At 38.4% G+C, this 16,790-nt stretch overlaps 1 protein-coding gene across 2 annotated transcripts in view; it reads left to right on the top strand.

The window, feature by feature from the left end:
- Nucleotides 1–16,790, top strand: part of RB1 (RB transcriptional corepressor 1) — an 82,221-nt gene that overhangs the window by 10,941 nt on the left and 54,490 nt on the right. For both annotated transcript variants that reach the window (XM_066632450.1, XM_066632368.1), the window contains exons 4-7: nt 1,518–1,652; nt 5,524–5,562; nt 6,973–7,037; nt 8,302–8,412. In XM_066632450.1, coding sequence (XP_066488547.1) covers nt 1,518–1,652; nt 5,524–5,562; nt 6,973–7,037; nt 8,302–8,412 — 350 coding nt within the window. The remainder of the gene's footprint in view (nt 1–1,517; nt 1,653–5,523; nt 5,563–6,972; nt 7,038–8,301; nt 8,413–16,790) is intronic.

Raw genomic sequence — 16,790 nt, 5'->3', positions numbered from 1 at the left:
GAGTCAGGTACTGGCGAATTTCTATTACAGCAGTTTGCAAAGACTCAGTGGTTTCATTGATAAAACCGTAGTCGCCTCTCTGTAAGATGCTGCAAGAGTTTGGTGGTTGTCCTCAGAATTGTTCAATTGAGAACATAATTTAGGCTAAAATGCATATAGACTGCTGTGGTGGTATACATTTCAACGATTTGATGCTTTTAATATAAACTCGTGGAGTACTTTGTATTGAAGGGTGAGATATAAATCTATGAAATAAATTGGGAAATTCAATTCTCAGTTGCCTAAAACCAACCAGAGCTCGCTTTGTTGCTTATACCAATGCATGGATTATGGTTATAATTCCTTAACTGTTAATCATGTGAATTCATTTCATTTTTTGTCTGATCTAGAATTTAAAAAAAAATTCTTGATCATAGCTTGTATTAAAAGTTTCTCAGAGATGAGCAGAAAGCTGCCTCAAGGCCTAGTAGTCTCTCTGCCTGACCTGATGTGGTAGGGCAAAACTGATGCACCCTAAAGCAGTGCCCAAATTCATATAAAACCACCATAAATTTTGAAATAAGTTTTTCTTACTCTCAATTTTGCAGGCCTGTGTAAGGTTCTGCACTTAAACAAAAATAACCAAAGACGCAGGTATAAAATGGGAGATACCTGTCTTAGCAGCACAACACGTGAGAGAATCTTGGAATTGCAGTGGATCACAAGATGAACATGAATCGGCAGTGTGATTTGGCTGCAAAGAAGGCAAATGCAATTTTAGTCTGCATTAGTGGAACTGTTGCTTCCAAGTTGTGAGAAGTCGTGCTTTTGCTTTACCCTGCGTTGGTTAGACCTCACCTGGAGTACTGTGTCCAATTCTGGGCACCTCACTTTAAGAAAGATGCAGCCAAACTGGAGCAGGTTCAGAGGACAGTGACAAGGATGTTCAGAGGGCTAGAGGAAACCCTATGAGGAAAGGTTGAGGGATCTTGGTATGTTCAGCCTGGAGCAGAGAAGGTTGAGAGGGGTTATGATAGCTCTCTTCAAATGCCTGAAGGACTGTCATGTGGAAGAAGGAACAAATTTGTTCTCAACTGCCTCTGAAAGTAGATCCAATGGATGCAAACTGCAAGATAAGAGATTCCGATTGAATATCAGGAAAAAACTGTCTGACAGTAAGTGCAGTTTGGCAGTGGAACAGTTTGCCGTGGGAAGTGGTGGACTCTCCCTCACTGGAAATCTTCAAGCAGAGACTCAACAAGCACCTTTTGGAGATCTTCTAAGAGATTTCCTGCTATAGGAAGGGGGTTGGACTAGATGACCTATTATGTCCATTCCAACTCTGTGATTCTATGTAATTAAATATGTTATTTATTACACTGAATTGCTCACTTGAGCTTATTCTGTGCTTCTGAAGTTTGTACAAAATGCTGCTGTTTGCTGTTATAGTACACTGAGTTGGTGTTCCATCTGAAACAACATTATGCTCTTTAACATGTCCATGCATTTGGCTGTTTCTTTTTGTGTTTTTCTTACAGTGTATGCAAATTTGTATACCTTATTAAAGAAATTGATGTCAACATGGACACCATTAGTACTAAAGTAGATAGTACTATATCTCGCTTGAAGAAAAAATATGATGTACTATTTGCACTCTACCAGAAGTTTGAAAGGTAAAATGCATATTTTTTCATTGGATTCTAAAATATAGGTCCACTTTATATAGAGAAGAATCTTGATATTTGCTTAATTGAGTTTTTAAAAAAACTTTTTTCAAAACTTTACTTTTTGTTTTGAGAGAAATAAATGCTGCAAATGCTCCCCTTGCCCCTGGAGGGTCCTCTGAGCCCAGCAGAGGCCATCCATTTGCTACCTGAGCCTGCCAGTCGCTTACCTTGGCTTCCCAATGCCTTATAAGGCATTAAAAACATCACTGCTGATCTCAGAGGACCTTCTAGAGGCAAGGGGAGCAGAGCTCCCCTGGGCTCCAGAGGGTAGAGGGAAGGCATTTGCCTGTATCTGTGGTTTCACTTAAGTATGGGGGGTTTCAGAACGGAACCCTCACGGATACGGGGGCACGCCTGTAGTTTGGTCACAAATGTACAAAAAGCCTTCATCTGTAGAACCCCTAGTGAAGCAAACATGGGAGTGGTATCAATTTGTCAGATCATGCAGATTACAAATTCCATTGGTGGGAGAATTCAATCCCTTGCAGGGCAATTAAAAAACAAAGTAGTGCCCAGTGGTTAAGTTAATGACCTAGGGCTGAATTCTACCCAACTTTCCAGGACCGGTGCAGCTGCAATACAGCCCCAAGGTAAGAGAATAAATGTTCCCATACCTTGAGGAGGCCTCTGTGACTGCCTCCCCAACACAGGAAGCAGTGCATACCCCATAGGCACAGCAACACTGGCACTGGAAAATTGGATAGGATTAGGCCCCTAGTTAGTAAAATCAAAGTTGCATGAAATATGGCTTTTATAGTATGAATTGAAAGGTACTGTTGTTGTAGAATGCACTATTGCACCAAAAATTCATTTAATAGATGTGAAGAGTCAGTATTATTGAGAGCAAATCTTCATTGTTCCACACACCGTGCATTGTTCCTTGCACATAGGTGTCAGTGCCATTAGACTTTTTTTCCTTTCAGTTCTTAACAGATTCGGTTTCATTTTTTCAATCTCTTTTTTTTATGTACAGAATATATCAGAACTTAATTTTAAGTCATTGTACGGGCATGGTCGCACAAACGTAATGTCTGCTGATTGACCAATGTTCAAAATCATTTTGTGTCTGATTATGGTGCTTTTAGTTTCATTTCCTTTAAGTTCAATTAGTACGTTTGCTAGAAGGCTGCATTATTGCAAACATGCTATGAATGCTAGTTCAATTATCTCCATGTACAATGCCATAAGGTACTTGGAGGAAGGATAGAACCCAAATGTAATTGCTTCAGTTGGAGTGTGATTCACTCACGTTAAATCAAAGAGCTTAATTTAGCAGAGCTTAAATTTGACTGGATTGTTAATTTTTTTTGTCCCAAACAAAGTGGAATAAATTCCTCTTGCATAGTACAATTTGAAGCTATGATTTACAGCCGAATCCTGAACTGCCCGGAGCGCTCGGGCTTGGCAGCTCTGAAAAGGGCTGCCGCCAAATCCTGCGCTTCCCGCACTACCGCGGGAGGTGTCGCAGGAGAAGGGGATTAAGAGGCACTTTTTCAAGTGGGTGCTCCTTTTTTTAGCAGGGGGAGAGTAACTGGCCCACCTCACCCCAGCACTGTCTGTTCTAGTGGCTGTCTGCTGGTGTTCTTTTGCATCTTTTTAGATTGTGAGCCCTTTTGGGACAGGGAGCCATTTAGTTATTTGATTTTTCTCTGTAAACCGCTTTGTGAACTTTTAGTTGAAAAGCAGTATATAAATACTGTTAATAATAATAATAATAATAATAATAATAATAATAATAATAATAATAATAATGTTAGTCCCCTTCCCCCGAGTAAGGTAAGTAACCCTGCAATGGTAAGGAAAATGGTAAGGAAAAGGCGCTTGTGTAGGGCGCAGAGCCCTCCACGAGCGCCCTGGATCCTGCGGAGCTCAGCTTCGCGAATCCTCCTCCCATCTGTCCCCCAGCACGCCTCCTGCCCGCCCCTCAGCAAGCCTCCTCCCTGCCCCTGCAGGCCTCCTCCCTCCCCGGAACGCCTCCTACATGCCCCCATCCACGCCCCCAGCTCCCGTTCCGCTGCTGTGCAGTCCAGGAGACCGCTGAGCTGCGGAACCTGGGCGACCGCCCTGCGCTAGCCCAGCACCGGCCAGCGCTGGGCTAGCATCAGTGGGAGCCTGGCGGTGAGCCCTGCGAGCATGCCTTATGGCAGGTTTGCGACTATAGTTGGCGGCACGGAGGTTTGGGCCGTCCACAGGTTTGGGCTCTTTGTCATTATCTTAAAAAGAGATTGATTTTTCTGGTAAAATGGGTTGAATGTACTCTGTTCTACCTGGCAGGGGAGAAAAGTTGAAATATGGAATTACTAGATCTTGGCATGGAGAGTTTCTATTGTTTCCCTACCTTATGTCCAAATTATTGACATCTTTGTACGTGAAAGGCAGCTTTTTCTTTTGCTTTGGAATAGTTTGCAAATAAGCAAACAGCGAGAACCTAGACTCGTAACTGCAGAGGACACAACAGTGAGAAATGCACTACAGGAAGCAGAGTCTAGCATTCTTGCTGTCTTGTGCATCCTCTGCTGTCTACTTCCTGTTAGTGTTCTCTCTGTCACCTTCTCTAGCGTACCTCTAGCAGCTAGGAGTCTAGGTCTTAGCTGTCTGATTTGCTTTCAAAAACGTTCTGAAGAAAAAGCTGCCTTTTACAAAGCATTTGCAAACAGAGATGGGTCATGAGCACAACAAAGGGAATTTAAGTAGGGTTTGCTACTATCCATTTCAGGTATCCATGGTAGCACCAGGAACCTATCCCCTGCAGTTATGGGGGGATGCCTATATTCGTCTTTGGTGATCTCTCCTATCTTTGACTTCCTAAATATGTCCTTTTAAAATTTTTGATTCATCATTAAGCTTTTTGTGTAGCCATACTGCCTGTTGAGATGTCTTTCTTTTTTCTTATTGAATTTTTTCAATTGTGCCTGTAATAACTGGTTCTTCAGGAACTTCTTTCCATGTTGGGGTCTTCCCATTATTAATGTACCCATGGCAGGTAGGAACCTAGCAGCGACATGTCCCAGATCATCACTTGATGCTGCCTCATGTCCTCTTTATTTCTCATACTTTGTATATTAGTGTATATGTGACATAAGCCCAGTAAAATTTTGATCTGGTGTCCATCCTGCTGTTTTATTTTTGGGATCACTGGGCACTTCCAGGCACTTCCCAGTTACAACTGTATCCTTAAGGTCCTTAGCTGGAGCACTTACCTATCAATCTGTTGGGCTTGCGTCTCCAACCCCTGCAGCCTTCAGTTTAAAGTCCTCTTGGTTAGGTTCATTATGCTTCTGCAAAAAACAGTATTCTTACTTGTGAGATGTAACCCATCTCTTTCATTTGATACAGCATTATAAGAGAGATGACCACAACCTAAATTTTTTTGCTGTACAAGTAGGGTTGTATCCTGAGAAGCAGAAGCACAGTAGTGCTCATGTAGTACTCATCTTTCCCATTCTGTCCACCTTGGGGCAGCTCTAGCAGGTTTTTGGTGAGTCTTGGGGACTGCCGTATGTAATGGAAGCATGGGAGATAGTTTGTGTTTGTCTGGAATGCTGGTGAATAGATTTCTGGTGACAGCAGTCTTTTATTTGTTCATTTTTTTCATTTTTAAAGGAAAAAAATTCTTTAAATTTGCAATCCTAGGCACACTTTACTTGGAAGTAAGCCCCATTATATTATGTAGTGCTTACTTCCAGGTAAGATGCATAGTATAGTTCTGTAATGCAGTATTTTAGAATGTAGTGTACATGTTGAGTTGAAATTAAAGCAAGTTTTTATAGATTCTGAAATTGTATAGTACAGTGATATGTATCTGTTTTGTTTTTAGGACTTGTGAACTTATCTATGTTGACCAGCCTAGTGATCAGTAAGTTTGTTTTTACACAGTAAGCATGAATACTTAAAATTGGTGTGTGAGCCTCATAAGGAAAACAAAGTGTTGGGTAGGGGGTAAAGGCACATACAGGTATGACCTAATTATCAGCGGATTTTTCACCTGCTGTTTAATCTCAATGCGAATGAGTTTGGCCCATTAAATTATTAAAAGATAAACTTCCCTTTAGGTTTAAAAAAAGCCTGCTACCATGTCTGCAGCAGATAGGCAAGCAATCAACCTTCCTCTCCCAGGCTATGAACAGCTTCTTTCATCTCTGAGGCAGACCTTTTCCTTCCCTGTGGAATGCAAAAGAATGTAAAGCAATTGGGAAGTGATTATCACTTTGCATTCTTTTGCTGTGGGTTTCAGGGGGAAGGGAGGGGTCTGCCTGCAGGCTGGAAGAAGCTGTTCTAAGCCCCAGAGAGGGAGGTTAATTGCCTGCCTGTCTGCCAAGTCCCCATGGTAAGCAGGCTTTTAAAAAAACTGATGCCTAAAGGGATGTTTCACATGAAAATCCATGGAGGTTCCTGAGCAGAATTCTTGCAGATGTGTATTTGACATTCTTTCAGGAAGATTGTATTTATATTTTAAATGACAAAAAAATACTGTGGCTGTGATCCTAAATACAGTCAGATTTGTCCTTTTGAATCCAGAGAGTTTATCTTCCCTCCTTAGCCACCTGTTATGTCACATATCAGCTGTTATTCCCCAAACTTCAGGAGTGCCTTTTCAGAGAGACAGTATTGGGGAAAGAAGGATGGGAAAGTCCTATTCCCCTCATGTTTCTCTAGATCCAACCCAGTGATATTTGGATCTACTTAACTTAATCAATACTATTAATTAATCAATCAATTAATCAATTATTGATTAATTAATTGATAATTAATTATTATTAATTAATTATTATTGATAATTATCAATTAATTAATCAATTAATACTTAATCAATACTTAATTTGGATCTACTTAACTTAATCAATAGCAGCTGGAGGACAAGGTAGGAACATCTGATTTAAAACTAGAAGATGAAGGGAAACCGCTAAAAGTGTGGCAGAAGTATGGCAATTATGTATGGCAGATCTTTAGAAGACTACAGAAGTAATTACTACTGTTGCTCCCAGCCTGGATTGGTGAGGGTCTTGAATTAGGAGGCAGAGGGCCATTATACACTGTACTTTCTTGGCTGGTTTAATATTAAGCATTGCCGCTACTGCAAACACTTTACTGCAGAGGAAGCGGTTTTTCTTCATGTGTACTATAGTGTAACTATATACATTTATTTAGAAGCCTCACAAAATGTAAACCTCTTAACTGTAACCTTCAGTAGACTTTTAGCTGCAAATTTATCATAAAGCAGGAAATATAGAATGTTCACTGCAGTGTGTTTGTATTCTATTTATAGAACTTCTGAACTGAATTCTTCATTAGTTCTAAAATTGTGCTGGATCATGTTTCTTCTTGCAAAAGGTAAGTAGTAATATGCTTAGATGTATCACTGCTTCAAATGATAATTAAAGACAAAAACTCAGTTCAGAAATTATTTTGCATGTAGACATAACCACATGCTATGGTGGCATAGGAGCACTTCTGAAGTCCTGACCCCACCCAAATGCACTCAGAAGCCCCAACCCCCATGTGTACTAATTTTGTACTCAAGGAGCACTTCTCCTTGGATACAACTTTTGTCAGCACTAACAAACAATTTGTGGGGTTTGGGTCTTTAGGTTTGCGACTTCAGGAACTCTTCTGACCTCCCTTCTCCTCCCCCACTTCCAAGTGCATGGTTTGCATCCACATGAGGATTAATTCTGTGCATGACTGGAATTGGGGAAAAATTATACTTTTTGTTTTATTCTTGCCTATTTTGCTGTAACTTTTCAATGTTTTGGGATCCCTGGAGATAATGCAGATTCTTTTTTAATTGTATTGACTTTTTTTTCTCCTGGGTGGAAAAGTCTGATTAAGAGTTAATAGTGGAATGACAGGGTTTTCTCAACAATACAGCTAAGAAAAAGGAGAAAAGATATTTAACATCTCTGCCATATGAAGTTCTAAGAATATTATTTCTCCACTTTTGAGAATCTGTGTGTGAGCTAGATACTTCATATTTGTTAGACTAAATATTATTCCATCCTTATCAAGATATGGTTGCTGGTATGTTTATGCCAAAAGAAAGCAACCTGTGTTCCTTTCTGTTGTATTTAGGGTTGCTCTTTAGTGGGGATAACACTAAAGCAAAATCTTTATCCAGGTGACACCCTTAATGCTAGAAAATGAAAAGTCTTGGTGACTATAAAATTGGAAAGTTCTGAGTCTGAGAAAGGCCCACAGCACAAAACGTAAACTTTTTAATGCCAATCTGAACAATGCCATAAGTTCAGGCACTTATATCGTAGGTTTAGGAGTGCAATTTTACACCACAATCCTATGTCTGTGTACTGGATAGTAAATACATTGTATTTAGTGGGACCAACCTACAGTTACGTATGCCTATGATTGTAGCTCTGTTCTGTAAGGCATTCTGTTGGTAAAGAATGGTGTACAATTTTTTCCTGAAAATTTCTTTAAACATTAAAAAATATACAGTAGTGTTTTGTGTAAAGTGTATGCAACCATGTAATTTGCCAGGAAAACATATATTCTAATTTTCCTAAACCCAATTCATGACAAATGTGTATAAAGGAATACATTCAGCAAAAAATAACAACTCTCACTTATTTAATGTTTTCAGGAAAAATATTACAGATGGAAGATGATCTGGTTATCTCCTTCCAGTTACTGCTTTGTGTTCTTGATTACTTTATCAAACAATTGCCCCCTGCAGCACTCAAGGAACCATACAGTAAGAATTTCACTTTTTAAAGATGAATATAATTGAAATAAGTTGTGTACTATACTACTGTTGTCATAAGAACATAAGAACTCTTGACAATAGTCAGCGTAAAGAAATTTAGTAGATTCTGTCTTGTTTTATAATGCTTTTTCCATTTTTCATTATTAGTTTTTAAAGAAAGCTTGGTACATAGTTGAATTTTGCAGTATGTAAGAAATTAGCTATACAGCAGGGCTCCTGTATGCTGATGTAAAAGAGCAGTCCAAAATAAAAAACCTTAAATTTGAAATCATATCAGGAAAATAAGACTAGTAGTACCATTTTTAGAATACTTGCATTAACTGCCCTGCGTTTTCTTGTCACAGCGGATAGGAGAATCCATTTTCAATCCACGTCATGAAAGACCACTAATTGTTACCAAATAGGGATTGAAATTAAATGCACATAAAAGGCATTCCAAAACCTGAGAAGGGATGTATTCATTATGACAGAAGTAGAACCAAATCATTTTCTTGGGCAAATGTCTGTATCTTTACTGAAAATATGAAAAGTATATTTTTAGTCTGGTTAACAGGATGTTACCAGACTAAATATTGTGGATGTTTGTATTTGAGCTGGCTTCTGGAGTAAGATGGCGGATTGATCAAACGCTTTTGCCAGTATCTCTTGCTTGAGGAATTAATTATGCTTTGAAGAGAACTATTCCCTCCTACGTTTATCTGGTAAAGTGACAATATATCATTTTTTGGACTTGTTTGGACTTTGCTGTTGGCTGGTTTTTTGTCTCTTTGTGTACTACTGAACTTATTAAAGCCTCTTTAGGTATCTGCTATACCACCTAAGAAGGAGAAAGCTCCCAATTTATCCCCTATTGCGGGCTAACAGGCATTATCTGTTGAGGACGTGGATAATTGTTTTTCTGATTGTATACTGTACTTTGAAAGTGGTCTGTATAAGATTGATCTAAGAGGTATAACTTTTTCCACAGGGGAGTGGGCATTTACTGATTTCATTATTGTAGCTATAGATACATATGATTCACTTGACTTCTGGGAATGAAAGGAGGTTAAGAGATGAGCACAAATATCTAAGAGTGCTTTACAAACTACAAGATCTTAATACAGATACAAGGAGAGGTTGATTAAAAAATGATTTGAATAGATATTTTTGACTGACACCTCTACATCCGATAAAGAAGTAGTAATTTTAATAAATAAAAGGATCTCATTTCAAATGTTACAGGGAATTTTGGATGATTAGGGTAGATCATTATTTTAGTAATGAATTGGTCTGGTATAAATTTTGTCTTCATAAGCATTTATGCCCCAAATTTAGATCACCCAGAAACATTACACAAATGCTGTAGTCATCTGGTAAATATTTCTTATCTTATGTAATTATTGCAGGAGACTTTAATGAAGTGTTAGGTCTGGATCGGAATAAGCCTCCATGTAGAATGCAGTCTAAGGTTAGAACTGGGCTTAAATTATATATGGAAGAATTTGGGTCGATTGACCCCTGGAGGGCTCTCCACTCACAGGACAAAGTATACTTTTGTTTCCTCAGTACACCAAACCTGCTCTAGATTGAACGATTTTTTAATATCTAGAACCCTTTAATCTCAAAAAGTCATAGATGTTATTGCTATATCTGACCACTCCCCTATCTTTTTGACCTTTCAAATTTTAGAACAGACTAGGGCATATCTACCATGGTGTCTTGATGTTTTCCTCTTAAATGATGAAGATTTTAATGTTCCAATGACTAAGGAAATTGAAGAATTCTTAGAAATTAATGAGGGGAATGTTGAGCTTTGAACTTCTGTTTGGGAAGCATTTAAGATAATAAAGGGAAAAATGATTTCTTATGCTTCCTATAAAAAAATGAGGATAAGAAGATTTTGAGAAAATAAAAATTACATTAAAGCAAGAACCTATTTCTCCACCCCTGAGTTTGTATGCATAATTACAAAGGTATAAGTACAAACTCGAAGAAATATCATTGAGAGCCTTGCACTACTCCCATCAATAGTATTGGGAATATGGGGAGAGGCCTGGTAGAATCTTAGCTTATCGACTAAGGCAGATAGAACAGAAAGTATTTATTCCAATGATTAAGGGTGAAGAGAATCATGTATATATTAAGCCCAAGGAAATTGATGCCCAATTTAACAAATTCTACTCTAAATTATGTTCCAGAGGAAAAGAGCCATAGGATGATGATATTGATGGGTTTTTCAATAACCTTGATCTTCCTACTCTTAATGTAGACCAAGGGTGTCCAAAGTTTTTGGCAGGAGGGCCACATCAGCTCTCTGACACTATGTTGGGGGCTGGGGGAAAAAAGAATTAATTTACATTTAAAATTTGAATAAATTTACATAAGTTTACATAAATGAATATATTAAAGATGAACTTATATGAATGAATGAAGGTCTTACAATAGCTCAAGGCCTATACAAGGCCTTGCACAAAGCAAGGCTGGCCTTTTCTTTGCTGCCGCTACTGCATCACAGACATGAAAAATCAAGCAGTGGAGGAAGCCCTCATCCCACAGCTCATGCGAGAGGTCAAACAGTCGCCCTCACTCTGAGAGCAGTTGCGTCGGGCCAGTGCGGGCTCCAACAAATCTCCGGAGGGCCAGAGGCTCATTGGAGACTGGGGGTTCCCTGAGGGTCGCATTGAGAGGCCTTGAGGGCCGCAAGTAGCCCCAGGGCTGGGGTTTGGGCACCCCTGATGTAGACCAACAATAATTGTTGGCAGAACCTGTATCATTAGAAGAAATTAAAATAGCTACTTTTTAAATTAAGAAATTTGAAATCACCATGCCCCGACAGATTCCCAATAGAATGGTACAAAGTTTTCTGGGAGATCTTGGCTTTCAAGCTACATCATTTTTATAATGAAATTTTTGCTAAAGATATGCTCTCGTCTTCAGTATATATCAAATTGATTCCAAAACTAGGGAGGGATCATACCCAATGTGACAATTACCAACCTATATCATTGGTGAAAGTGGATGCTAAAATATTGACCACAATATTGGTTTGTCAGCTTCAAAGGGTGGTCAAGACAATTATACATCCTGATCAGGTTGGATTTATAGAGGGACCTCAGGGGTCCAATAACCTAAGACTTGTTGAAGATTTGATTTTATTGGAATCTAAACAATCCAACCAAACAGCAATTCTCTCATTAGATGCAGAGAAAGCTTTTGAGAGAGTTCAATGGAAATTTATTTTTGTTAGTCTCATCAAATTTAACTTCTCAGAAAATTTTTTGAAATAGATTAGGATTTTGTATTCTGGACCTCAGTCGAGATTACTAATTAATGGCCATTTATCTCTGGAGATATTTTTGGAAAGAGGTGTAAGGCAAAGATGCCTTCTCTCACCTTTATTATTTAATCTAGAACCATTGGCATCTGCTATTAGACAAAATTCAAAGATTTGTGGGCTGAAATATAAAGATAAAGAATTTAAAATATGTTTGTATGCTGATTATATTTTGCTATTTATTTCCAACCCCTGAAAGTCCATACCTGAACAACGTAAACTGATGACTTGAGGTTTCCGAATATAAAGTTAATTGAACTAAATCTGAAGTGATGCTACTTGGGGACAGTGTATTACATTGTGTATTTCGTGAATGGCAGTATACATGGTACCCTGATAATATTAAATATCTGGGAATTCTTATTACCAATGATATTTCACAGATGTTCCAGTTAAATTTTGATAAATTGATCGCTGATATCTCATCAGATTTCGATAGATAAGCATCACTTAATATGTCCCTGTGGGGTAAAGTTAACACCCTTAAAATGAATATTATACCTCGAGGGTTCCGTTCCTGGACCCCTCATGGATACCGAATTTCGCATGGAACCAAATCACGTGAATTTCGGGCACTAAGCTCCAAACGTGACTGGAGCCTTGCTCTGGTCATGTCTGAAGCCATTCTGAGGCCCATGGAGGCCATGTGCAGCCTCCACAGATCTCGGCATGTCCTCTGGAGGTCCTAGAAGGGCACTTTTGGTTTTCGGTTGGCTTGTGCAACTCTGGATGCGGTATCATGTGAAATTCAGTATCCATGAGGGGTCCAAGAACAGAACCCTCGTGGATAACGAGGGTCCACCTGTATTCAATGGAGGAACTATCCTGGACAATGCTGGAAAGGAATAGCATTGCCCCATTGTTGAAATTAACTATGTTAGAATCTGTACATTCTAATACATATCAAAGCCCATTAGCACTATCCACAGTTAGATCCATTTGGAAAACAATGTAACGTAAATATCAATTTGATCCCTATCTACATGCAAGATTGACATTATGAAAGAACCTAGAACTTAAGATAGAATCTTATCTCTGGAAGACATGAACTGATCAATTTATTTTAACTTTAGATGAATTAATAGATCCAAATAATGAATTTTTCTCTTTTCACAGTTTAAAAACAAAATACGGGTTGCATGATGTGGCTAAATGGCAATATCTACAATTAACACATTTACTGCCTGCCAAGAATGGCCTACCTGCCCTTTCTGCTTCAGAGTCTCCCCTATTATTAGAAAAACTTAGAATCAAAAAATAATAAGTAACCCACCATTTATGTGTATAAACATTTGGTGCTATGTAATCAGTATGACACCAATGTACAAAGTGAAAAATGGAACTGGGAACTTAGAGCCCAATCCTGTGGTCCGCGCTGCACCACCACGTTTGTGGGGCTTACCCTGCTGGGCCACCGCCTGGCGGGCACCCATATTCCGCAGCTCAGCGGTGCCTAGGACTGCCGGGCTGGGGAATGGTAGTGTGGGGGAGGTGTTCCAGGGAGAGGCGAGGCGTGGCGCAACCGCAGAGCCGAGCTCCGCAGGATCCTAGGTGCGCGTGGAGGGCTGTGTGCCCTACACAAACGCCTTCACGTTAGCAGCGACCAAACAGTCACTGCTAAAGTGAGTAGCCCCATTGCAGGGCTGCTTCCCTTATCCTGAGGAGCCTCCTGTGACAGCGCGGGAGGCTCTGGATCTGGTGGGAGCCCGCCAGGGAGCCGCTGGGTCACGCAGCTCCAGGCAGCTCAGGATTGGGCTGTTAGTAGACCAATTCAATATAATCAGTGGTTTATGGCAGGGATGCCCAAACCCTGGCCTGGGGGCCATTTGCAGCCTTCAGGGGCCCCCAATCTGGCCCATGGGGAAGCCCCAGTGTCCAATGAGTCTCTCGCCCACTGGAGATTGCTGGAGCCCGTGCTGGTCCAATGTGACTGCACTCAGCACGAGGACCAACTGCTCAACATTCCGTGCGGGCCAAGGGCTCCCTCTACTGCCTGCTGTTTCACATCTGTGAAGCAGCAGTGGCAGCAAAGGAAAGACTAACTTTGCTTTGCACAAGGTCTTTTATGGGCTTTGAGATATCTCAAGACCTTCATTCATTCATATAAGTTCCATCTCTAATATATTATGTAAACTTATGTAAATTTATTTAAATTTTAAATGTAAATTAATTCTTTTTTTCCCCGTCCCCCAACACACTGTCAGAGAAATGATGTAGCCCTTCTGTCAAAAAGTTTGGACATCCCTGGTTATAGGCATTAAAAATGTCTTTTTTAATGTCAATGGATCTTAGGCTGTGATTAATCTACTTGTTATCCCTTGTTATCCACTGGGGTTCTGTTCCAGAAGCCCTAGTGGATAAAAAAAATCCATGGATAAAAAAACAGTTCAAAAATAGATTTAAGGATCCACTTCCAGGTTTCTTGCCCTTCCATTGCTCCTAATGGAATAAGGTCTTGCCTTGACATCCACAGGGGTTTGATTCTGCAATTCCCTGCTGATACCATAAAATGAGTTAATTAAAAGTAGTTTAAAAAATTAAAAAGTGCATCCCTTTACAATTGTGGTTTAAAAACAGCTTTTCTTTTCTTTTTTAAATTTTTATTTATTTGTTACAGATACGGGGCAGGGAAATGGGATAAACTTAGGGGTAGGATTACAAAGGTTACACAACAGGATATTGGCCATTGGGTCACAGCATGCATTTTAAAACAAAATTTATACAACAGGTTAAAAATAAGCAAAAACTTATCCATATAAATCGTTACCAGATATATCATTAAAATACTTAACTTAATCTACTTAGTCAAGAATATTTATCCATCTATCCAATCATAAAATGGTTTCCGATATCTTCTTATTTTATCTAAGTCTTTATCTTTCATTCTTTCTGTTAATACATCCATTTCTGCTATTTCATAAATCTTAGCTATTAATTTTTCTCTGTTTGGAATGTCTAGATTTCCACAATTGTGCATACAATATTCTTGCTGCTGTATTAATCTGTACAATAAGATATTTCTTTTGTAGGTCTTTAATTTCTGATACTATATTTAGGAGGAATATTTCTGGTTTGCGTGGAATTACAAAATTAAGTATCTCTTGTAACATTTTTTGTATCATTTTCCAATATTTCGTAGCTTTTTCACAAGTCCACCACATATGATAAAAGGTACCCTCAATCTGCTTACACTTCCAACACTTGTTTGATAAACCTGAATACATTTTTGCTATTTTCTCTGGAGTCAAATGCCATCTATAAAACATTTTATATAAGTTCTCTTTAAAAGATACTACTATCATTAATATTTGAATTCCAAATTTGTTTCCATTCATCAATCGGAATGTTATATCCAATATTTTTTGCCCAGATCACCATTGAGTCTTTCTCTATCTCATCTTCCATTTTTATCTCAAGAAGAAAATTGTACATTTTCTTGATCAATTTTCCATCATCAAGTCAAAAATACTTTATCAAACCTTATATCTTCTTCATAAATGCCTATTTTATAGCCTTCTTGTATGCTTGATCTTATTTGTAATTCATTCCACCAGTCCAGACTTATTCCTTCCTCTTTCAGCTCAGTTTTATTTAGAAGCTCTCCTTTGATATTAGTTTACTGTATTTAATCTTTTTTAATCCAGTTTGGGTTGGTTGCAATTTCTAATGGATTTATCCATCTAGGGAGTTTATAATAAATTTTATAACTTATTTGTTTCCATACCCGCATTAGAAATCTTCTTAGAATATGTTGTCTAAAATATCCATATTTTTAAACTTTATCATAAAAAAAAGCATGCCAGCCTATTTGTAAATCATGTGCTTCTAATATTAATGTTTTTGAATTTGGCATGGTTCCCCAATCTTTTATCCAGTTCCGGGCTACTGCTTGATAATATAACTCCCAGTCTGGTAATCCAAATTCGGCTCTTCTTTTATTGCAATAATTTCAATCTTATTCTCGGTTTTTTTCCCTGCCAAACAAATCTTGTGGTAATTTTATTGAGTTCATCAAAAAATGTTCTCTTTAAAATAATTGGAATAGTCTGGAATAGGAACATTAATTTTGGTAATACAGGTCCAGCCTATTTATACAAGGATTTTTTATTCCATGGATTTGACTCAACACGAATGGCTACTGCAAATGAGAAGGAATGTGCTGATTCCTGGAGAAGGGGAAAAATGTGTCCCTTTAAAATCAGTTTAAAAACTGAACAGTCCTTTAACAATAACCTCATTAATAAGAGACAGAGAGAGGGCAGCTGGCTCACAATCCTTCAGTCCTTCTCTCTCCAGCAGACCCCTCCCTTTCCCCTGAGCACATTTGCATTGGTGAAGGGAGTGACTGAGTGAAGCACTTGGAGGACAACTGATTGATGGATTGTCTTCTTAATGACTCTTATCTTACATCACAAAGATCAGCAAGGCTGTTTTTAAATCACCTGAGCAAAGAAAATTTGTTTTTTAAATTGATTTGCTATAGACCATTTTTTACCATCCACGTGAATGCTTGGAACGGAACCCACGCGAATAATGAGGCTCAACCTGTATATTCATCTTTAATAAGGCAATTCTTCCCATTAGGACAATTGTAATTTATTGTATTTCTCCAGATCTTTTTGTATTTCTTTCAATGGCGAGGAAGAAGAAACTCCAGAGAACTCCATAAAATTTTTGTTGGAGGATTTAGAAGAATATGGAGAAATTGCTGGTTTAAAAATAAATTATCAAAAGACTAAAATGTTACTTAAAAACATCAAAGGGAATGATATAGAGAGATTGAAAGAATTTGGACTGCAAATAAAAAAAGTGAAATATTTAGGAATAATAATCACTAAAAAGCTGTTCATTGATAAAAAGCTGTTCATTGATAAAAAGCATTGTAAAAAGCTGTTCATTGATAAAAACAGCTTTTCTTACTGTTGTAGATAGCAGTCAGTAATTAGTTTTTCCAAACTAGGTTCAATGCATATTCCAGCATTGCTTTATGCAGATGATGCAGTGCTAGTATCCTGTACACCTATTGGACTTAAGCGACTTTTAAATAGAACTT

This window comes from Tiliqua scincoides, chromosome 1 (assembly GCF_035046505.1).
Source record: "Tiliqua scincoides isolate rTilSci1 chromosome 1, rTilSci1.hap2, whole genome shotgun sequence".
NCBI classification, from domain to species: Eukaryota; Metazoa; Chordata; class Lepidosauria; order Squamata; family Scincidae; genus Tiliqua; species Tiliqua scincoides.
The sequence above is the reverse complement of the archived record's forward strand: the minus strand, read 5'-3'. Positions and strand labels throughout refer to the sequence as shown.